This window comes from Erpetoichthys calabaricus, chromosome 1, assembly GCF_900747795.2.
Source record: "Erpetoichthys calabaricus chromosome 1, fErpCal1.3, whole genome shotgun sequence".
In the NCBI taxonomy this organism is placed as follows: Eukaryota; Metazoa; Chordata; class Cladistia; order Polypteriformes; family Polypteridae; genus Erpetoichthys; species Erpetoichthys calabaricus.
Window position 1 is genome coordinate 75586853 of NC_041394.2, and position 23605 is coordinate 75610457.

Sequence of the window (23605 nt, forward strand, 5' to 3'; positions counted from 1 at the left end):
AATCATATGGGGGCACGGTGGCGTGCCTGCCTTGCATTTGCATGTTTTTCTGGTGGGTTTACTCGGCGCTTCAGTTTCCTTTCAAAGTCATGTAGGATGTGGGGTTTTGTTGTGCTATACTGACCCTGCTAGAGTATTTTTTGCTTGTATTCATCCTTCGGTGTGCTAGCGACTCGTTCAGAGATGGGCGCAACTCTGAATGGATGGCATAATTAAACATGTATAACGAAGATATTTTTAAAGTTCTGAACACTCCGTGGGCTAAGTTTATAACTAGTTTTAATTTCACAAAGACGTTTAAATGATATCAAGTATATATCTTAGCATTCTAAATTTTCAGAGAGCAGGAATACCATGTTTTTTTTCTTCCCTCTTTACTGTATTTTTTTTTCTTCACCGTGGCCCTAATGCACTTCCGTAGGGCTATACCACAAATAGCATTATACAGTAAATGCAAGTTGCAGTTATTTTATTTATGTATATAGCTTAGCTTGAAGCAAGGTCCATATTAATGCAGTTTGCCTAAATGATGGTACAGTTGGTAAGGATGTCATTACAAAGTTGTACTTGTTTTATTTTATTTTATTTTGGTGAATACTGTGTAATGCACTTGGGCTTGAAGTCGTGAAGTAATAGTGCAGCTATCAGTAATAATACTATTATTTATTTTATTGTTATTATTTATTAGTTTAAATATTATGCAGTTTATTGATGGTAAAGTTGTTGAAAAAGTCACTTTAACGTGTCAGTGGACAGAGATAGTTAACATTAACAAAGTGTAGTTGGTTCACAAAAAATATTTACTATTTATTACTTTTCTAAGACATGTTCAGTGCAATACAAGTTTTGACAAGCACCTCTGGATATTTCACTAAGTCTAAATGCCTCTTTGGATGGTTGAAAATATGTTGTCAAAATCATAGTTTAAGTTTTTGCAAAATTTGTTCAATAAAAAGGTTCTATATTTTGACTGCAACTGTCATGCAATGTGATTCCTTCTCTTCATTAGTGTCACCCCCTTGAAAACTATCACTTTATGGGGCCATGCAAACCTGTATTAATACTTGTGTGCACATTAAAATGTTTTTTGTACAATGTACAATTCTCATAACAGTGGAATAGGTTATTCTTAGCCAGTCTACTGCAGTAATTGCAGTGGAAAATGTGGTTAACATTCACTCATGCATGGGGAAAAAAATACCGTCCAATACCGTGAAACCGGGATAATTTAGAAAAATACCGTGATATAGAATTTTGGTCATACCGCCCACCCCTAGCATTAGGGGTGTGTGATATTGACAAAAATGTTATCTCTATTTTCTGATATTTAGTTGATAAAGCAGGTAATATTTTGCACCCTTCAAAAATGTGTTTTTAAAAAAAATCTTACATTTTACTATCTACAGCTCGCTCTTGTTATTAGGATGTTAACTGCTGCTTACTAATGATATTCAAGGAAACAATACAGGTGCTGGTCATAAAATTAGAATATCATGACAAAGTTGATTTATTTCAGTAATTCCATTCAAAAAGTGAAACTTGTATATTAGATTCATTCATTACACACAGACTGATGTATTTCAAATGTTTATTTGAAAACTGATATATTTAAGGAAAACTGATCTTATTTATTTACTTAAAACTGAAGGATTCAAGTAAAAACACCAAACACATTGAAATCACCAGTCTAAATATTACTGAAATTAACCAGTGCAACTATGAGTAAACTATTTCAAAGTGGACTGCAGGATTTACTTTGTAAAAAATTTGAACAAAGACCAACTAATACTATTATAACGAGAGCAACAGACAGTTCCCCTTACTGTAAAAAAGACATGAATCCAAGGGAAATAAAATACCAATCATAATTGAAATATAGGGCATTGATAAATATTCAAATGCTCTGTTTAAGGTGAACTGTGCAGCATATAAGCACAAACAAAAGTTTAAGATATAGTACTACAAGTCACCAAATCCAAACTTCACGTCCTTCAAATACTGCACAGGAAAAAAAAATGATGCACACGCAAGTTTGTCCTGCTACATTGCAGCTGTATAATGTACAAGTCATGAGACAACAATGAGTGGTAGGAATATTAGACTCCCCCCAGGTGTCACATTTCTAAACCAATCCAATGCCTCATTAAAGGCTGTGCTCAAAATAGTGGAGGTGATTTTCAATTGCAAATGTCAATGGTGCTTTCTTTAATTAAGCTTCTGGTTACAATAAACAGCCATGTTCATAAAAATATGAATTGCAAAATATGAATTTGATGAAAACGACGAGTTATACCCCATCAAAAGGAGGTGAAAAGGACTGCCCTTATGAAAGTTGATAAAGAAGAGCAACAGGAGATGCAGATTTCGGTACTTAAACAGCCGATTCAAAAAATCTGCCTAACACTACCAGGAGAAGTACTCAGAAGCATGACTGGTATCCGTGGTTTTAATGGCACATCTAAACAAATAACTAAAGGAAGTTAACACTGTTGTTTAATTAGAAATGTGTCTCTCTTCTGTTGTAGTACTCAGTAAGTAAAAAAATGTGCAAATTAATCCTTAAGCTTCAGTTACCTTGTTCTATTAAACTCCTAAACGAATAACAACAACTTTAGTGTTTTATTTTCTCTCAGAGTCAAGTATTTTGTTCAGTTTCTTGTACTCTCTCCCAGAACCCCAGTGGTTTAAAATGGATGGACTGGAAGAATTAGGATGGGTATTTAGGAAGAAGCCCATTGCATGGAGACTTTGCAGTGCTGTATTTCACCGCTATTCACTACAAATGTTTTAACAGATTGTCCCCAGATGTGTATTCTCGTTTGAGAATTATGTCTGGCCCTGTGAGACTAGTTACATGAGGCAGTGAATGCGTGAATTATCAAGGAAAGTTTCTGATTATCAATTATGTCACTCACTTTCCAAACCATAATGTCAGCTCATACACTGTTAAAACAATAATTAGATTATTATCATAGACAATACACATCACAGAGCCCTAGTATGCATCTCTGTAAATTCTCAGCAAAACATACTTCTACCTTAGGTTGATACCTACATTAATCCAATCCAATCTATTTTTATCTTGTATCTGAAATTAACACACAGACATCATAATCAATGTGTTAGTGTTTTTGTCCACAGAACTCCTATATAATGGAAGCCTTCCTTTGGACTTCCATCCAAGTATCACTTTATCCACCAATCCTTGTGAATATAGAATAAATTGAGCAGTCTTCAATGAAACGGCTGCCAAACATTCCTCAAAAGATCTGCACCCTCTCTGCAATTCTGTACAAGTAGGATTTGTTCTTCATACAGGCAAACAATGAACTAAAAAATGCAACACATTAAAGGGGGGTAATGACAGATTCTTCACTCTAAAACAAACTTGCTCATTCCAACTAATCACATATTCCATCCATATTAACATAACAAACACACTTCGGCACATTGACAGCTTTACATCCATCACCTTACCTCATACAATTTAGAGGCCACCAGCTTCCGCCCTGTACTGTTGATACCCTCCATCACAACAACCTGAGACAAAAAATTAAAGGAAAAAAAAGTGAAAACCATACATTCAAACTTAAGAGATTATTTTCTTAAATAATTCAACTGTTGTAATTAAATTAAGCATTCAAGTAAAATATATATCTCACAAAAACATTACTAAGTAACATTTAAGACAAACTGGCTTAGTATTGAAAGCAAAAAGCCATAACCTGTAGCATATGCTACAATTTCTACTGTAAAATTGGATGGTAAACAACAGGAAATATATCTTATTTGTGGATGTTTTGAGTTTCATTCCAAAAATATTTGTTTATTAGACAACCTATTTAATCAACCAACTCAACTTTCCTGTACCTACTTGTCATTTACAGGCTCACGAGAAGCCTGAACCTATCCTAGGCACCAAAGAGTAAAATGCAGGAACCAGCTCTTTACTAATTCCTAGTCATAGGTTCAATGTAGGGCTGAGCCAATGGTCGATAACACTGTTCATCTTCAAAAGGCTGGACACTCCGTCCACACAAATAAATATTGTTGATTGGTTCCAAACATTTGCAGAAATTTACTCAAATTGGACAAACTCTCACATGCCACACAAGAAAGCTGCCAGGCACGGATATTCACAGCAGGAGGTGTGCAAGAATCCTGTGCTTAGCTAGTTTATCAGGAGTGCACTGTAGTTGAGGGAAGGCAGCATCAGAAAAGATCCAAATGCATTCCTGTCTCTTCACCCAGAGACAGGAAATGCACTGGGCATGGTAGCATTACCAGTTCAAATTAGCTGAGCCCTGGTTAACTAACCCATCTTCTGTGTGAAATTTACATGTGCTCCTAAGTTTGATATGAATGTCTTCAATACCCCAACTACAATCTACATAAATCACAACTAAGTTTGTACATTTGGCAAACATCTATATCCAAGCTAATTTACAATATCAAAAAACAGTATTATTTACATACATAGACAGTTGGTAAACATGCACTTTAAGCTACTTTCTCAGCGTGACTGAATTAAAATGATTTGTGATTCTATACTATACATATGGCTACATGACTGTACAGAATAAACCAGGAAATAAATATTGGACGGGGGTGATTGTGAGGACTATGACATAAAATTTGTTACTAAATCAAAAGAAAAAACAAATCATTTCAAATAGGTTTGTGAGAAAACTTGTGATCATATCATAAAATTTATACACTTAAAAGATTTCCACGTTAGTCACTCTATACAATAACAACCAATTTAACAATTCATTCAAATGTTTTCAATGGATTTCCCACAGTATTATTTTGAACTCTCAGGTAAAGTGACACATTTTTTGGATTGGAATAAAAAAAAAATTAGCACTTAAACCTTTAAACTTGCTTACAGACTGGTATACATGATGACAAATCTACTAGTTTTGTTAGAGTGTAGTAGGCTGGGTTTTTGAACTAATTTTGAATTAATGCAGTAGCTGTCATGTCTCTAACATGAGATTATAATCAAACACGAATCATTCACAGTTTTTCCACTTCATGCATTAAGAGAAGCACAAAAACAAATATGTAGTTTCACTCCTCAGCCAATCCTTAAAAGAATTATTCAAGCTTAAAGGTTTTTTCAGGTGCATTAATAAGTTTACAATACTATGAACAAATATAAACATACAATAAAAATGCACTTTGGAATAAATAAACTGAATACATTTTATACAAAACTAAATTAAATGGCAATGAATGTAAATCTGGTGGCCTACCTGTCCAGGGAATAGGGAGTACTCGCGAAGTTCTGACAAATCTACAGGAACTTGCATCCCACAAGAATATTCCAAATCCCCTTCTAAAACTACAGATTTGGCATTGAGCTTGCCGTTGCTGTCACAGCAGATCTGTCCCAGTAAAACGGCATTCTCCTGAAAAAGCAAAACATCATTGAAAATCTCGTACCTTCAAACAGAGGTAACACTCAACCTACAGTCATGGCCAAAAGTTTTGAGAAAGACACAAAGATTGGTTTTCACAAAGTTTGCTGCCTCAGTGTTTTTAGATCTTTTTGTCAGATGTTTTATGGTATACTAAAGTATAATTACAAGCATTTCATAAGTTTCAATTGCTTTTATTGACATCTATGTTAAATTTATGTGCAGAGTCAATATTTGCAGTGTTGGCCCTTCTTTTTTAAGACCTCTGCAATTCGCCCTGGCATGCTGTAATTCAACCTCTGGGCCAAATCCTGACTGATGGCAGTCCATTCTTGCATAATCAATGCTTGGAGTTTGTCAGAATCTGTGGGTTTGTTTGTCCACCCGCCTCTTGAGGATTGGCCACAAGTTCTCAATGAGATTAAGGTTTGGGGAGTTTCCTGCCCATGGACCCAAAATTTCGATGTTTTGCTCCCCGAGCTACTTAGTTATCACTTTTGACTTATGGCACAGTGCTTTATCATGCTGGAAAAGGAACTGTTTGTCACCAAACTGTTCTTGGATGGTTGGGAAAAGTTGCTCTCGGAGGAGGTTTTGGTACCAGAAGAGTATCGACTTAGATGTGTCTCTGTCTTTTCAATGAAATTAAAGCACTGGGCTGTAGCCGATATTCATTCATCCTCTGAGCCTCTTTTTGCATACACCTGTGCCAAAAGTAAACCTACTTCACTAACCATACAGGTGATTTATAATCACTAAGGATCTTTCACAGCTACTGTGGTAAAGTGGCCTGGGAGAACTCATAATGTCTTCATCTGCATGGAAATTTGGCAGTGGGCCAGAAAAAAAAAGCTACAAGTTAATTGGTAGTCAAGAATTGGGCGATAGTGGGTATCCACTTCAAACGTTGTGGACACCTGTAAAGAATACCAAGGACGGTGGTCGAAGTAATGCAAACCCAGCACAGCAGTGTGGTGAAACTCAATATACAGGCATAGCCATTTGAAAAAATAACCTGCCACCCGATACGGTATACTTTAAACCTAACCTTGCCAAAGTGAGACAGTTGACTGCAATGCTCAGAGCAGGCATACCCCTGCCAAACAAGAACAGGAGTGAGTAGGAGGAGGCTGGAAACAGGAAATTCTGTGTTCTTAAGGCGGACTGGGGCATAAGGTGTATACAATGCTGGTGTAGATGTTAGGCAGCCAATCAACATTAACATTTTTGCATAATTGTTTTGTTTACTAGTATCTAACTACAGTAAAATATTTTATTTGCCCTTCATTATATATGAGGTAATTTTTAATATATTCAAGCACTTAAAACAGTGTGTATGGAAAAGTTACTGATTATATAAATTGAATATATAAACAATTTAAAAATTGCTTCCAGGCTGTCCATGTGGCATATATGTGTCTGAAAAGAGAATAAAGTCTGGTAGTGATATATAAGCTTATTTCTTTGCTGTCCCATCCCACTTTAAATTTTTCTCATTTTTAACTTTATGGTTGTAAGGTTCTTTTAAGCACATGTCTTAATTTTTTATGTTTACTTTAGAAACATCATGTATCCAATTTGGTGCATTTTGATATAATTTGTCATATTTATTAAAATTATGAGTTTAAGTTTACTCAGTATTACTTTTCACAATTGTTTATCACACTGAAAGACCAAAATAATCATACTATAATAAAAGTAATGTCATTCATTTTTCCAATCGACTTAGGATTCTTTTTCTGATGACACTGGCATTTGGTGTGTATTTACTGAAGACGACAACTGAGGACGTGTAAGGCATTTATTTTTCAAACACATTCATCATTCTTATCCTCTTATGCAGTTGCCAAAAAAGTACAACACTTTAAAGTTGCAGAATCATGGTAGAAATCTGTGAACAGCTATCACTCTCTGTTTGAATTATGGAGTATGTAAAGTGGCTACAGTACATTTCTTAAGTTCTGCACTATTAAGATAATGTAACAATAAAAGCCAAAAAAAACAAAAACAAATCAAATTACTAATGTTTGCCTCTTGCGTTTCATATTGATTAAAAGTACAACATTATGAGTATGATCACTGTGGACTCATACAGGGACTTAATTGAAAAAACCACGAGTCAAACATGTCCCTAAAATCTCTAGCTCCATTTATACTACAAGTCAGTCAATAAAAAGGCCTTTAAACACTTATCCAAAATCTGATGGTGTACAATATAAGAGATAGACTTGAAGAAGGAACAGAACACATTTTTAATTGTAAAGACTGAGGCCAACAAAGTGCCTGCCAATAGTTCTTTAATGTGCTTTACTTGCTCTCTCAAATCCATTTTTCTTTTAATCTTTTTTTATTATTAAGTTGTAATTTATGCTCTATGAGAAGATTTTCTTTAAAGGTGTATTTTAAAAGTGTATGATGGCCAGTTTCTTTCAAAAAACAGCCTTTTTGTTAATAGCTGTGTCCAATTAGGATTTAAATTGCAAGAAAAACCCTCTTTTGCATTGCAAAACATACTGTATAATATGGATACCTTTTTAAACACCTTGACATCAATAGTGGACATATGCAAAACACAATGCATTAGTTAACCCTGGGCTCACCTTTTTCCACCAGAGAGTTATACCAGATGTTTTTGTGTGATGAACATTAAACAGCACAAGATATTTATCAAATGTAATTAATAAGGCTTTCTATTAAATGGGCAAGGGATCCCATAAAATATATATCATAATGATCAACTTATAGTCCCTTTTCCCTTTGCCTAAAGGGCAGGTTTACACCCAACTTGGGATAAAATGCATCCCTATGTACTTTTATGCATAAGCAAGATGATTTGAAACATGTCAAAACAAATATATTGCTGACTCTTAATGAGGTGGGATAAAAAAAAAGAAGCCTGAATTAAACTAAACTATGGATTATAGAAAGTCTTCAAAGTAATTAAAATAATCACTACTGTATCACCTTATTTTAAAAAGCTGTAATAAACAGTTCAATCAAGTCATCGGTCAACTACAGCAGAATAGGATGTAGGAGGAGCATCCCATTTCCACTTCAGTGTAAATAAATGTAAATTATGAAGCAATACATTTTTGTCACATTAAATATCGTAATTAATTAGCACAATAATAACTTCAGAACTATAATTATACATGGTCCAGTTACACAGTTACACCTATGGTCATGAGCTATGGGTAGTGACCGAAAGAACGAGATCGCGAATACAAGCGGCTGAAATGAGTTTCCTCCACAGGGTGTCTGGGCTCTCCCTTAAAGATAGGGTGAGAAGCTCAGTCATCCGGGAGGGGCTCAGAGTAGAGCCGCTGCTCCTCCGCATCGAGAGGAGTCAGATGAGGTGGCTCGGGCATCTGATCAGGATGCCTCATGGACACCTCCCTGGTGAGGTGTTCCGGGCACGTCCAACCGGGAGGAGGCCCCGTGGAAGACCCAGGACACACTGGAGGGACTATGTCTCTCGGCTGGCCTGGGAACGCCTCAGGATTCTCCCGGAAGAGCTAGAAGAAGTGGCCGGGGAGAGGGAAGTCTGGGCATTTCTACTCAAGCTGCTGCCCCCGCGACCCGACCTCGGATAAGCGGAAGAGGATGGACAGTTACACTGTGAAGCTCACAGTACAGAGGTGAAGTGGCTACAGCTACGAAGGACAAAGGATTGTGGGAACTCTAGGTGCAAAGACCCACCCACTGACCTACACTATTTGACAATGAAAATGCAAAGTGGAAAAGAAAATTCAATGAGCAGCAGGTGGTGCCAGTGCTTATTTGCATTTTATTTTTCATTTTTGCAGCTTTATTGCTGTGCAGGCTGAAAATGAAACTGCAAATGCTGTTATTTTATTTAAAAATTTTGTAGTGTTCTTGCGCATAGACCTTGAAAATTAAATTGCAAAGATTGTATTTTCATTTTATAATTTTAATTTACATTTCCTTTTTCACATAAAATCCCTCCCATACAATTGGCTAGAGGGCAAGACTGTAGTGCCTTACTGCTCACATTAGTATCTGAACAGAATAGGACTTTTCAATATGATAAAACAACAACTATCTGTAGAAAACATCTTACTTGTCATTATAAAACAACAAGTCCATCACATAAGTTTTAACTTAGCCTATTTAGCCCAGTAAAGTATCTGCAGACAAATGTGATCAAGCCACCTCTTTGTCATTCTTCTGGCTGATGGGTACAACGTCTCTAGCCTGTTTCTCTACAGTGAAAACAGACCATGATGCTTGTGAAACTCCTTTACTAAAATGACATTTTAAATGTGCAACAAAGAATTCACCCAGTCCTAAAGAAATGTTGTTCAAGGCATTCAAATACTTAAGTTTAAAAAAAGTAAATAAAAATTTACAAATAGTATTAATTCACTCATTTTCTGGAATCAGTCTTTATTTTAAAACACATTTGGGAGTGAAGACAATGGAGGTAGAACATACATGAATATATGGCATTCAATCCAGGGTTAATAGGTTAATGTAGACAAGATTAACTCTTTACCTGTGCTGGTAATGAAGTTGATGCAAACTCTTCAATACTGTAATAGTTTTTGAGTGTAGCCCCAAGATCTTCGATCTTATTAGCCAAGACTAAATAAAAGATTATATGAAGGAAATTTAGAATATAAATACTTATGTAATGCATGTTTGCAAATCAATTAACTAAAATATGTACCCTAAGTTCTTGTCTATAAGCCGCGGCTTATCTAAGGAAAAAAGTTGTGAAAATGAAAAAATAGAATATCGGCTTATACATAAATCCGGCTTATACAGTAATCCCTCCTCCATTGCGGGGGTTGCGTTCCAGAGCCACCTGCGAAATAAGAAAATCCGCGAAGTAGAAACCATATGTTTATATGGTTATTTTTATATTGTTATGCTTGGGTCACAGATTTGCGCAGAAACACAGGAGGTTGTAGAGAGACAGGAACGTTATTCAAACACTGCAAACAAACATTTGTCTCTTTTTCAAAAGTTTAAACTGTGCTCCATGACAAGACAGAGATGACAGTTCCGTCTCACAATTAAAAGAATGCAAACATATCTTCCTCTTCAAAGGTGTGTGTGTCAGGAGCACAGAATGTCACATAGATAGAGAAAACAATCTCTAGTAAACAAATCAGTGGTGCTGTTTGGCTTTTAAGTATGCGAAGCACCGCGGCACAAAGCTGTTGAAGACGGCAGCTCACACCCCCTCCGTCAGGAGCAGGAAGAGAGAGAGAGACAGAGACAGAGTTTGTTTTTCAGTCAAAAATCAATACGTGCCCTTCGAGCTTTTAAGTATGCGAAGCACCGTGCAGCATGTCTTTTCAGGAATCAGCTTTACAAAAGATAGCAACATGAAGATAATCTTTCAGCATTTTTAGACGAGCGTCTGTATCGTCTAGGTGTGCGAACAGCCCCCCTGCTCAATCCCCATACGTCAGGATCACAGATAGTCAGCGCAAGAGTGAGAGAAAAGTAAGCAATCTAGCTTCTCAGCCATCTGCCAATAGCGTCCCTTGTATGAAATCAACTGGGCAAACCAACTGAGGAAGCATGTACCAGAAATTAAAAGACCCATTGTCCGCAGAAATCCGCGAACCAGCAATATATATTTAAATATGCTTACATATAAAATCACAATTTAAATGACCGCTACGCGCGCGTGTTGACTCGGCGACGCCCAGAGCAGAAAGAACGCGCTCCGGCCGCTCCAACCGCGCCATGCGGGGAGTGAGAGAGATGCCAATATCTCACACTCTCTCCCCCCTTAAAGAAATTAAATGGGTGCGAGTGAGACCACTGACCTCCCTCCCTTCTATTAGTTATAGGTTATAGTACGCTCGGCTTATCCATGAGTCCGGCTTATCTATGATACGATTTTATTTTAAAAATTCGTATGATTTTTGGTCTCCGGCTTATACATGAGTCCGGCTTATAGACAAGAACCTAGGGTACTTTAAAGATGGCTTTAATAACAACTAAAAGGTTTTTTTTTTTTTTAACAGAATATTGAACTTTCCATATTATAAGAAGAAGGAGGACCATTAAGAAACTGTATTCATTTAGATGCTGTGCATATTTTCATCACATACAGATGTGCCAAAGATTACCAAATTAGAAATTGCATATGATGTAAATAATACACTTGGGAACAAAAAGTCTGAGTTGGATACAAGCAAACAAAAAAAGACCCCTAAAAACAAATACATTACTTTTCCATATGGCAATTATGATACAGGCTTACATTAAGACTTGAGGAAAATATTTAATCCATGTATTTTAGTGTCTACTGTCACAACTCTATTGTCTTTTAATATTAAACGGTTTGTTTAATGGTTGTTATTTTGTTCTGGGTTTGTCATGGTATGATAAGATACACCATTATATATATCAAGGTAACAAATGTTACACCGTAGGTATATACAAAATTATTCAGATTTTAATACAGGAAAACTTCACAAGGATGGTGTGTAAATTGGAACAGTAGAAGACTACTTAGATATTAAGCAGTTGATTTTTTTAGACTTCAATCTATGAACAAACAAAAATAGTATGAACAAATCATTTAACACCTATTGTACCTCTTGCTTTAACCTGTAAAATGTTGCCAAAAAACGTACTTTACTATATCATCAGGACATAACTCACCATCACGGATGTCCCGCAGCTTCTGAAACATATATTTGTAATTTCTGGAAAGGGACTCCTCACTCATATCACAGAAGCGCACCACAGTCTGTGCTCCTCCTTGGCCACACCATGAGGTGCCTTGTGTTATTCCATATGTGTTTACAATTTCTCCTCGACTGGTTCGAGAACTGTACTTTTGAGATGGCGTTGAACTGTTAAAAGGTGCAATAAGAAAGGCGTAAAAATTCATTACATACAATTTTGCTTCCTAGAAATGTAATCAAATAATAAATAAATAGAAATCTAAGGCTAATCACAATGGAGGAAAAAAATATTTTTGTATAGTATATTGTTTAGACCAGGGGTAGGCAACGTCGGTCCTGGAGTGCCACAGTATGTGCAGGTTTTTGTTCCAACCCAGTTCCTTAACGAGAACTCAATTATTGCTGATGAAGCACATATTGCTTAAGTGACATTTTAATGCTTCATTTTAGTGGTCTCGCTTGTTAAGGTTCTCCAACCTTAATTGCTTATTTCAATCTTAAACTGCTGCATTCAGTGTTTTAATTGCTCCTTATTAGCAATAAGATGTAAAAGACAAAGCAGCCAGCAGTTCTCCAGCTAGCTTTTTTCCAATTACATCTGTGTGTGTTCATCATGCACGGTTTGATTTAATAAAACACTTAATAGAAAAATGTGACAGACTGAAAATGATCTGTTTTAGGCTTCAAATCATTTGGATGATATCCTTGGAAAGGAAAAAAATCTATGATATAAAAGCCTTACATTGCACAGACTAACAAGCCATAAAATTAAATAAGGTCTGAGATTGGCAATGATTGGTTTCTAATTAAGCAATTGGGTTGAATGAAAACCTGTAGCCACTGCGGCTCACCAGGACCGACATTGCCTACCCGTTTTACATCTTATTGCTAATAAGGAGCAATTAAAACACTGAATGCAGCAGTTTAAGATTGAAATAAGCAATTAAGGTTGGAGAATCTTAACAAGCGAGACCACTAAAATGAAGCATTAAAATGTCACTTAAGCAATATGTGCTTCATCAGCAATAATTGAGTTCTCGTTAATTAACTGGGTTGGAACAAAAACCTGCACATACTGTGGCACTCCAGGACCGACGTTGCCTACCCCTGGTTTAGACTATAGATAGTAGAAAAACCTAGTAAAATTGGTGGCAATGTGCTCTTGCTGGCTGTTTGTGTCTTGCTGGATTCAAAACTGGAAAGAAGGTGTTAACTTTACACTTATAGCCTGTGACTACTCAAATACCTTCTGACATACATAGACAGTCAGAGTTGAAGTATGTTACTTGAATTGCAATCCATAATGGTCTTTTAGAAATTGATGAACTAATCACTGGTTTTAAATTTAATTATGTATAGACTGTAAAAATTATTCTATTGGGCAACACACTTATTCAGGATCATGTTACAATTTGGGAAAAGAAATGCTTAATATTTACATCTGGCCCTCAAGGATGTGGTCTCAAAAGTTAAGATTTATCTATTGGAATAATCATTTACTGTTGAAATCACTAATAACATAAAAAGTGTGAAATGTTTTACACTTTATAGCAAAGTAAACTACTCTTCCAGTTTAAAGCCAAGCAAAATCAATACAACATTACCTACTTATTAGCTTTAAGGATACAAGTTATGAAAAAGGCAGCACAATCCCCATCAAAATAAAATGTTCGCATTAAGCAATAAAGCATGCAAATGAAATAAAACTGTGATCCAGTAAAGTATAACAGTCTTTGCCCCATTTTTAATATAAAGCATATTATGTACACATCACTGAAACATATATTCTACTTATTTCTAGTTAAAGATACTATATTATTAAAAAAGTTAAGAAATTTAAAATTTGCTTAATCAAAAAATTAAAAAAAAAAAAAAAAAACACATTACAATCAAGATACAGAACACAACATAGGAGTACTATAAAAATGCTTAGTCAGTACCTTGGTGAGAAACTAGCAGGTGAGAAAAGTCGAAGAGGACTGGAAGCAACCAAAAGACTCTTCTTAGATTGTGGATTTTCTGGAGTTGATAGTGGTCTTTTTTGAGAGCCCTGTGAAAAACAAATTGTAACTATCCCTTGTTAAGTACAGCAGTTCCACTGAAAACAGCTGCATGATAATTTAGACTGATTTTTGATTTTCTTGGGGAAAAAAAATTATTTTATGCGACAATCATCAACAGGAATCCAACCAAGTATGACTGAATAACACATGAACGATTTATTCCCTGTTCTAAAAAAAAAAAAAAAAATCTAATATCACTTTAACACAGCTCTTCTCCTCATATCATTGCTTATTTGCTTTCTGTTTTTTTCATTTAGGACATACCTTAGCTGGTGTAGAGTAGGAATCCAAAAGATTCTCCTCTTCAACTTCTGCTTGGATCCTGCACACATTTCAATCAAGGAAACTTTCATTGATTAAATACAGGTTACAGTATCTACCTCACTCTCTCCCATAAAAAAAAACCAAAACAAATTAATAAATAATTACTGCAGAATAATTAGCTGCTTCTTTGCCTTCCACAAGCAAGAAATCACAATTTTTTTTTCGATTTGAAGAGAGGTTTATTACTATTAAAACAGCTAGTAATGCAAGTATTACTCACAAAGTTATTTACATGCCTCATACAATAAAACCATCATCACCATTAACAAAAACCTTTGACAATCACTTATTGCTTTAAATATTTAATGTCTCAAACAGATCAACTGATTTGACTTCACTGAATTTTAGCAGAATTTCAATCAGCTTGTGATAAAACTGCAATAACGGCAGAATTCAATTTTTGTTTCATGTTATTATATTACAAGCAACAATTTTAAAGTATTGAAAACAGTGACTTGATTGCTTTAATTAAAAGATCTACAGATTACTTCTGAAAACATTTTACAAAGACAAGGCATTACACCTGTGATTCTTAACAATACTTTTAGGAAAGTGCTTTTCATACTAAGCAATATTCAAGTAAACTTTAAAATATTGTCAACATTATATTCAAGACATGTATTTTCCAGAAAATAAATCCAGCGTAGTGTGACAATTAAACAAATTAGAAAAGTAAATAAAACATATCAAAGCAATGAACCTTTACATTTAAAAGGATACAGTTCCTGAAGGGAGCCGAGGTCTTTAGTGTGTTGTGCTTTGCTGATCACTTTTGCTGCTGTCTGTCTGGACTTTGCCACTTTCTTTTTGAGTATCTGCAATAGGGAAGAGCAAAAACCTGGAAGTCACTACATGGTACAAATTTCATAAATTATCAGTAACTGAAACAGAGGTCATTAGTTTCTTTTTGTATTTAAACCTTAAAGTATACATAGCAAAAGAAAATACAAAAACAAATTTCATTGCATTAGTTACCTCATGTTCGAAATGTTCCAAGTTTTCACTATTGAGGACCATCTCTCCACGTGTTGTTGAGAAAGCCACCCACTCACACACAATTGTATGCTCAGTTATATGGTGAAAGGTGCACTGTTCCAGAACTGAAGCAAAAGAACACAAATGGTCAAAATGAGAAGAAATGTACTTGCTAGGAGCTTCCATAGTAACTCTTTTGTGCTGCCATTCAGAACGTATTTAATTAAATGCACTCTGCGACACCCAATACACTTGCTTTAAAGTATAAAACCACTAAGTATATACTATTTGATTTGCTTTAAAATCTTCTTCTTTCGGCTGCTCCAGTTAGGGGTTGTCACAGCGGATCACCTTCTTCCATATCTTTCTGTCCTCTGCATCTTGTTCTGTTACACCCATTGCCTGCATGATCTCTCTCACCACATCCATAAACCTTCGCTTAGGCCTTCCTCTTTTCCTCTTCCCTGGCAGCTCTATCCTTAGCATCCCTCTCCCAATATACCCAGCATCTCTCCTCTGCACATGTCCAAACCAACGCAATCTCGCCTCCCTGACTTTGTCTCCCAACCTTCCAACTTAAGCCGACCCTCTAATGTACTCTTTCCTAATCTTATCCATCCTCGTCACACCCAGTGCAAATCTTAGCATCTTTAACTCTGCTACCTCCATCTCTATCTCCTGCTTTCTGGTCAGTGCCACCGTCTCCAACCCATATAACATAGCTGGTCTCACTACCGTCCTGTAGACCTTCCCTTTCACTCTTGCTGATACCCGTCCGTCACAGATTACTCCTGACACTCTTCTCCACCCATTCCACCCTGCCTGCACTCTCTTTTTCACCTCTCTTCCACAATCCCCATTACTCTGTACTGTTGATCCCAAGTATTTAAAATCCACCTTTGCCAACTCTACTCCCTGCATCCTCACCATTCCACTGACCTCCCTCTCATTTACACACATGTACTCTGTCTTTTTCCTACTGACCTTCATTCCTCTCCTCTCTAGAGCATATCTCCACCTCTCCAGGGTCTCCTCAAACTGCTCCCTACTATTGCTACAGATCACAATCTCATCAGCAAACCTCATCGTCCATGGGGACTCCTGTCTAATCTCATCTGTCAACCTGTCCATCACCATTGCAAATAAGAAAGGGCTCAGAGCCAATCCCTGATGTAATCCCACCTCCAACTTGAATGCATCCGTCATTCCTACCGCAGACCTCACCACTGTCACACTTCCCTCGTACATATCCTGTACAACTCTTATGTACTTCTCTGCCACTCACAACTTCTTCATACAATACTACAGCTCCTCTCGAGGCACCCTGTCATATGCTTTCTCCAGGTCCACAAAGACACAATGCAACTCCTTCTGGCCTTCTCTAAACTACTCCATCAACATCCTCAGAGCAAATATTGCATCTGTGGTGTTCTTTCTTGGCATGAAACCATACTGCTGCTCACTAATCATCACCTCACTTCTTAACCTAGCTTCCACTACTCTTTCCCATAACTTCATGCTATGGCTCATCAATTTTATTCCACTGTATTTACTGCAGTCCTGCACATCCCCTTTATTCTTAAATAAATATCATCACCAGTACAGTTCTCCTCCACTCCTCAGGCATCCTCTCACTTTCCAAGATTCCATTAAACAATTTGGTTAAAAACTCCACTGCCATCTCTCCTAAACACCTCCATGCTTCCATAGGTATGTCATCTGGACCAATGGCCTTTCCATTTTTCATCCTCTTCATAGCTGTCCTTACTTCCTACTTGCTAATCCGTTGCACTTCCTGATTCACTATCTCCACATCATCCAACCTCTTCTCTCTCTCTCTCTTCATTCATCAGCCTCTCAAAGTACTCTTTCCATCTGCTCAACACACTCTCCTCACTTGTGAGTACGTTTCCATCTTTATCCTTTACCACCTTAACCTGCTGCACATCTTTCCCAGCTTGGTCCCTCTGTCTAGCCAATCAGTACAGGTTCTTTTCTCCCTCCTTAGTGTCCAACCTCTCATACAACTCATCATACGCCTTTTCTTTAGCCTTCGCCACCTCTCTGTTCACCTTGCGCCTTATCTCCTTGTACTCTGGTCTACTTTCTGCATCTCTCTGACTATCCCACTTCTTCTTTGCCATCCTCTTCCTCTGTATACTCTCCTGTATTTCATCATTCCACCACCAGGTTTCCTTTTCCTCCTTCCTCTTCCCAGGTGTCATGCCAAGCACCCTTCTTGCTGTCACCCTTACTATATCTGCTGTAGTTTTCCAGCTGCCTGGTAACTCTTCACTACCACCCAGTGCCCGTCACGCCTCCTCCCTAAACTCAACCTTGCAGTCTTCCTTTTTCAACTTCCACCATTTGATCCTTGACTCTTCCCTCACTCTCTTCCTCTTCTTGATTTCCAACGTCATCCTACAGACCACCATCCGCTGCTTAACTACACTTTCCCCTGCCACCACTTTGCAGTCTTCAATCTCCTTCAGATCAACTCTTTTGCATAGGATGTAATCTATCTGTGTGCGTCTTCCTCCACTCTTGTACGTAACCCTATGTTCCTCCCTCTTCTTAAAATACGTATTCACCACAGCCATGTCCATCCTTTTGGCAAAATCCACTATCCTCTGACCTTCTTCATTCCTCTCCTTGACACCATACCTACCCATCACCTCCTCGTCTCCACTGTTCCCTTCACCAACATGCCCATTGAAATCTGCTCCAATCACCACTTTCTGTCCCTTGGGTAGACTGTTCATGACTTCATCCAACTCACTCCAAAAATCTTCTCTCTCACCCATTGCACACCCAACTTACAGTGCATATGCACTAACAACATTCATCATCACACCTCCAACTTCCAGCTTCATAATCATTACTCTGCCTGACACTCTTTTCACCTCCAAAACACTCTTGAAATACTGTTCCTTCAGAATAACTCCTACCCCATTTCTCCTAACATCCACATCATGATAGAACAATTTGAATCCACCTCCAATCCACCTGGCCTTACTCCCCTTCCATTTAGTCTCTTGCACACACAATATATTAACCTTCCTTCTCTCCATCATACCTGCTAAATTTCTCCCCTTACCAGTCATACTGAATTGCTTTAAAATAAAGACTAAAATTCAAATTATATATGAACTTTTAATATTGTAACAGTTATGGACCACATATTAATTGGCCTTGCAACCTTCTATTCTTCTACCAATACTAGATTTGTAACAGGTTAGAAATTTTAATTTAGATACATCAAACTGCAACAAAGGGTGAAATAAAATTAAGAAATACTTTAAAAAAGCCACTATGCGTACACAATTTGTGTGCGGTGGTTCTGACCGATTGCTTACTGCAATTAAAATGGTTGGCTTACTTTTCTGCACAATTATATGGAAATGTATTCCTGCCAATCAATAAATATTTATTATTGTGTTATTTCATACCTGCAGCTGCTGTTATCAACGTGCACACCCATGCTTCTGTCGCTTAGTGACAGCTTACTGAAGGAGAGATTAAGCATGCATGTATATTGCAATCAAGTGATGAGAACTGAACAAAGGTTATACATATACAGTCAGTTTTAACCATGTTAAAGCATAGTATGTTTTGTACAGATGTTTTAACAATGGCAGTGGAGTAGTGCAGACCTTGCCTCACAGTGCCAGGTCTTTATAAGGTTGGCAAGTTCTTCCCATGCGTTTGTACATTGATTTGTAGCAGCAATTGTGCTTAACTACATATTATTACCTGTTTAAACACTGAATATTGGAAATGTGTCAATAATACTTAATTGGCAGAACATGCTTAGTCCTTCACGCGACGTGAAGTAAAGACTATCCATCTTCTTTTTCCATCCTCAACCCGAGCTCCTGAAGAAAACTCGAGGTATGACCACTAGCCAGTGCAACACCAGATCACAAAATTTCAAAATATCTATTTACAAATGACCAAAATAAAACTAAACAGATACTTTATTTATCGGCTTCTGCTACTGTATTGAATGCAGTACACTCTTTTGTGATTGGTGGTGTGATTCTGCGCTGCAAAGGACAGTCGTAACATCCTCCACATTTGTTTCTTGCCTTAAATTCAATGCTCACTGGCTGCCTTTGTCCCTGGACGGGGTGAATTGAATTTCCCCCTTAGCACGTGCAGTATTAAATTTTTACTTCCAACTTTTGTTAAGTTCTTATCACTTCATTACATTTCTAACCTCTAACCCACTAGCTGTCACCTGTCAGAACACCTGTTACCTGTGTTATTACCAACCCCAATGCAGGCATGAGTTTTTCCAAAAAAAAAAAATGCAATCTTTTTTTTACTGTTGAAATAAGATTACATACAATTCTCTCATATTCCTAATATGCCTACTGGCTCCAAAAGGCAGCATCCCAAACTGCACATCCACATCTTGCAAAATTTTTGCAACAGGAAAGAACTAATAAGCCAGTCAAATATCCCACTTCGTACACCGACTTAAAATTGAAGAGAACTAAAAACTGGTATTGCTTTAAAATGTTAAGGCATATATGATGAAAATACACATAAATAACAGTCGACATTTTTACCCAATATCTAAATCATATTCTAATCTTAAACCCAAATTTCGTGAGTAAAGTGGGAAAAAAGTACAATTGTCTTTACTGTTTAAAAATGTATGCAAGGCATTGAACAAGTAACAGTGGTTCAGCAGCACATAATACAAGTACCAAACCAAAGAATGCATTAATAGTTGTACATGTATATCCTTTAAACAGTGTGAGGCAACAGACATTTTCTGAGCAAAATCTGCATTTGTTTCATTCTGCCAGATCAATGAAAAAAATCATTTTGTCCTGATGTGACATATATTTTAGTGGTACTGGATACCAGCCAGTTACATATAATAAGCCCCATTTACAAGTGATAAAACAAGGCCAATTCAAGATGGCTAGAAAACACCCCAGTATCTAAAACCGGTGTACCTAGTATTGCCCTCAGATGTGGCACTGCATGCATAAACGTAGGCCACCTAGGACTACGAGTTATGAATTATAATTTTCTGCAAACACGTTCATTGTACATTTCCACCACAAGATACGAATAAATTAGTATAATGTAGAGCTGGCAGACGTCATCAAAATGACACTATTACCGTTCTAAGTTGCACTGGTTTACACAGAAACACATTATACATAAAATATACACAAATGTTAAATGACTTTTTCTGTAACAATAAACTGAAAGAAGAATTATTACTTCATAACCAATTTTCTTTATCACTTTCTTAGACTGGCCTAGATCTTAATAGTAATTGTAACAAACTGTCCCTCTACAGCCCCATACACGTATATCTGAATAAAACGGACTAGATTTAGACATGCATAGTATGAGTATGATATTCATTGCGGAAGGACTTACGTTTATCAAGAACAGAATCATCCTCGTAATCAATATCAAAAGTGGACAACTCGAATTTCAGCGCCTCGATGTTAACAAGCGGCATTATTTTACTTGTGCAATGCAGCTCCGTAAAGAAGCTTCCGACTGGCTCACCACCTCGGATTCAACAAAAATCCAACCTGCAGTGCCTTATTTTAAAAAGCTGCAACGCAAAAAAAAAAGTCTTAACCGAACGGAAACAGCAACTTAATCAAAGTACCCAAAGTCGCCACTTTTCTCACAGTGCCGCGAAATCAAGAATCTCCCGCCGCTTGGAATTGGTTTACGGCAAAAGCTGCGCTCCACCAATCAAAGACTCGCTTCCGTGAAATGGTCGTCGCCTACACGAACGTCACGTTATTACGAGGCAGAGGTTAAATATGATTGGTTAACAACTGCAATTGACCCGGTCAGTGACGCAAAGCCTCAAAAGGTATCTGTATTGTGTGGTGGCTTAGAGAGATTACCGTTACAAAGTGGATAAAAGCTCCAAATTTTGCGTGGCTGATCATTAGGGTGTATGAAATAACATTAGCCTAGGAGCATCCAAAAATTGCTTGAAAAAACAGATAACTGCAGATATACCGATATTAATGAAAATTGTTGCGAAAATGACCAAAAATGACCGTTCGTGCACTAAAAGAACCAGACTTTGACACTTTAAAGTCTTTGACAGAATCACCAAGTCATTCACAAATACTTGAATAAGCCACAAAACTGCAGATTTACCGATAGCAATGAAAATTGTTGTCAAAATGACCCAAAAATTACTGTCCGTGCACTATAAAAACCAGACGTAGATACGCGAAACTCGAAACTTAACTGCCTTTGACAGAGTCACTAAGTCAATCACAAATTATTACATCACTATGAAATAGTTTTCAGATTAATTCTATTTGTTGCACATGCATTTACACAGTGGTGAGCAGTCCAGATTTGCATTACTGCATTTGCATCTGGTGCAATCGCCTTTACAGGAACATTTGATCAGCTCACTGCAGGCCCCGGAGACTTCAGGGAGAGTGATCCATTGTGGCACCCATGATCCTGATTCTGTCACTCATGCATAGCTCAATGGAGAAGGAATCAGTTGGTCAGTTTGTAAGCTTGTCGTCCAGATTCCTGCCTGATATACAACCCTTTGTACATGCAGAAGTAGTGCGTCCTGTGTAGATGGCAGTTTCTCCATTAATCGGTTTGCATGACAGAAGAGTTCTCTTCTTAATTGATTCACAGACATCAAAGGGCTGCTTTTATCATACAGGATAACAGTCAGTCTTTCAAACGTTTTGAACTGTACACAATCAGATTTAAAAATGTTTCTGTGACATCATCATACACCTGCCAGGCCTGCCAAGCTGACTTTTTACCTCTACCAGTGAAAGCTGAAGTTGTATTGCAGCCGGAGTATGCATGGAACACAGGCAACGCTCTTGACTTTGACTCACCCAAGCTTGCACATATTTCATTAATGTGGTAAAATCTGTACTTCTTGCCTGTGCCAAAGGCCACCCAAATATCAGCAGCAGATTGTGTGATGACTAGGTCATGAAATATGCCTGCAAAGATGACTACTATGTTGGTGTCTACAGTACGCACAACAACACTTTTTGCTTCGTCTTCCAGTGCATGCTGTACATGTACAACAATCCGATTGTCAGCCTCCTCATGGTTGCAGTCATTCATGGGAGAACCAGAACCAAGAATTGAAACTTTTGTCCTGATGTGACTTATATTTTTTTTTCTGATGACCACTTGAACTCTTCAATCTTATTTGTCAAAAAAGCAAAAAGCTCCTTCTTATTGGTTGGGTCACGGAGATAATCCAAGTGAAGCTTACTGAAGTCTGACAGGGAAGGAGGGAATGACTGCATTTCGTGTGCAAAAAACTCTTCCAAGTCACCTTCGCGGTTTAGCATAGCAATGTAAAGCTGCCCAAACAGAGCAACCTTGTTCTTCTGTTCTTTGATCTTCTTGCCCTGCTTTGGAGTAGACTTGTGTTTAGGGTTACTGAAGAGTGCCAGCGAATTTCTTTTTATAGGATCATTAATTGAGTGAGTTCGCTCATCAAGAACCCGCTTAACAAAGTCTTGGTATTGTCTCTTGTGTCCTCCAGGCAGCGGAGTGAGTCAATCACCAGTTGACCTGTACAGATACGGCTATCAAGAGTAACTAGTTCTGGGAAATCAACCAAGAATGGATTGCCCATCTGTCTCATAGCTTCACAGAGGCTTGTCACCTGTGTGTGGAAAGTCTTCTGAACTGAGAAACCCTGTTCATGGTGTAGCAAGTTCTTACTGTTGTCAGAATCATCATCATGGAGTTATTCTTCCTCAAATTCCTTCTGCAGTCTCGCAAGTTCTGGTCCTGAAATCATCCATTGTCTGAAGGCATTTGGATTTTCTGTGATTCCCACTGCACCACCTGAACCCTTCACGATCTTATTCATCTGCTCGTGTGCCTGGTCAAATGGAATGGCAGAGAAATTGTTGCATGTCTCTGACAAAACCCAGTGTGACTTGTTCTGAAACTCATCTTTGACTGAGTCAGGCAAGGATTTAAATGTCCCTGATATGGACAGGCATCCATCTTGCATAATTTACATGGTCCAACGCAAAAAACAAAGGAGTTAGTTCTTCCAAAACTTCAACATACAGTGGGAAATTTCTTTCTCTGTGAGCTCTGATGAAAATTAGAATTAGGGTTTCATATCTTATGA

At 37.4% G+C, this 23605-nt stretch overlaps 1 protein-coding gene across 1 annotated transcript in view; it reads right to left on the reverse strand.

Moving 5' to 3' along the window:
* Nucleotides 1–21197, reverse strand: part of pola2 (polymerase (DNA directed), alpha 2) — a 69955-nt gene extending 48758 nt beyond the window's left edge. Inside the window, exons 1-9 of the mRNA XM_028802316.2 lie at nucleotides 20866–21197; nucleotides 15460–15584; nucleotides 15205–15299; nucleotides 14425–14482; nucleotides 14038–14147; nucleotides 12072–12265; nucleotides 9940–10028; nucleotides 5259–5414; nucleotides 3478–3540 (exon numbers count right to left, since the gene is read on the reverse strand). Of these exons, the coding sequence (XP_028658149.1) occupies nucleotides 3478–3540; nucleotides 5259–5414; nucleotides 9940–10028; nucleotides 12072–12265; nucleotides 14038–14147; nucleotides 14425–14482; nucleotides 15205–15299; nucleotides 15460–15584; nucleotides 20866–20950 (975 nt within the window). The 5' untranslated portion in view covers nucleotides 20951–21197. The remainder of the gene's footprint in view (nucleotides 1–3477; nucleotides 3541–5258; nucleotides 5415–9939; nucleotides 10029–12071; nucleotides 12266–14037; nucleotides 14148–14424; nucleotides 14483–15204; nucleotides 15300–15459; nucleotides 15585–20865) is intronic.
* Nucleotides 21198–23605: the final 2408 nt, after the last annotated feature.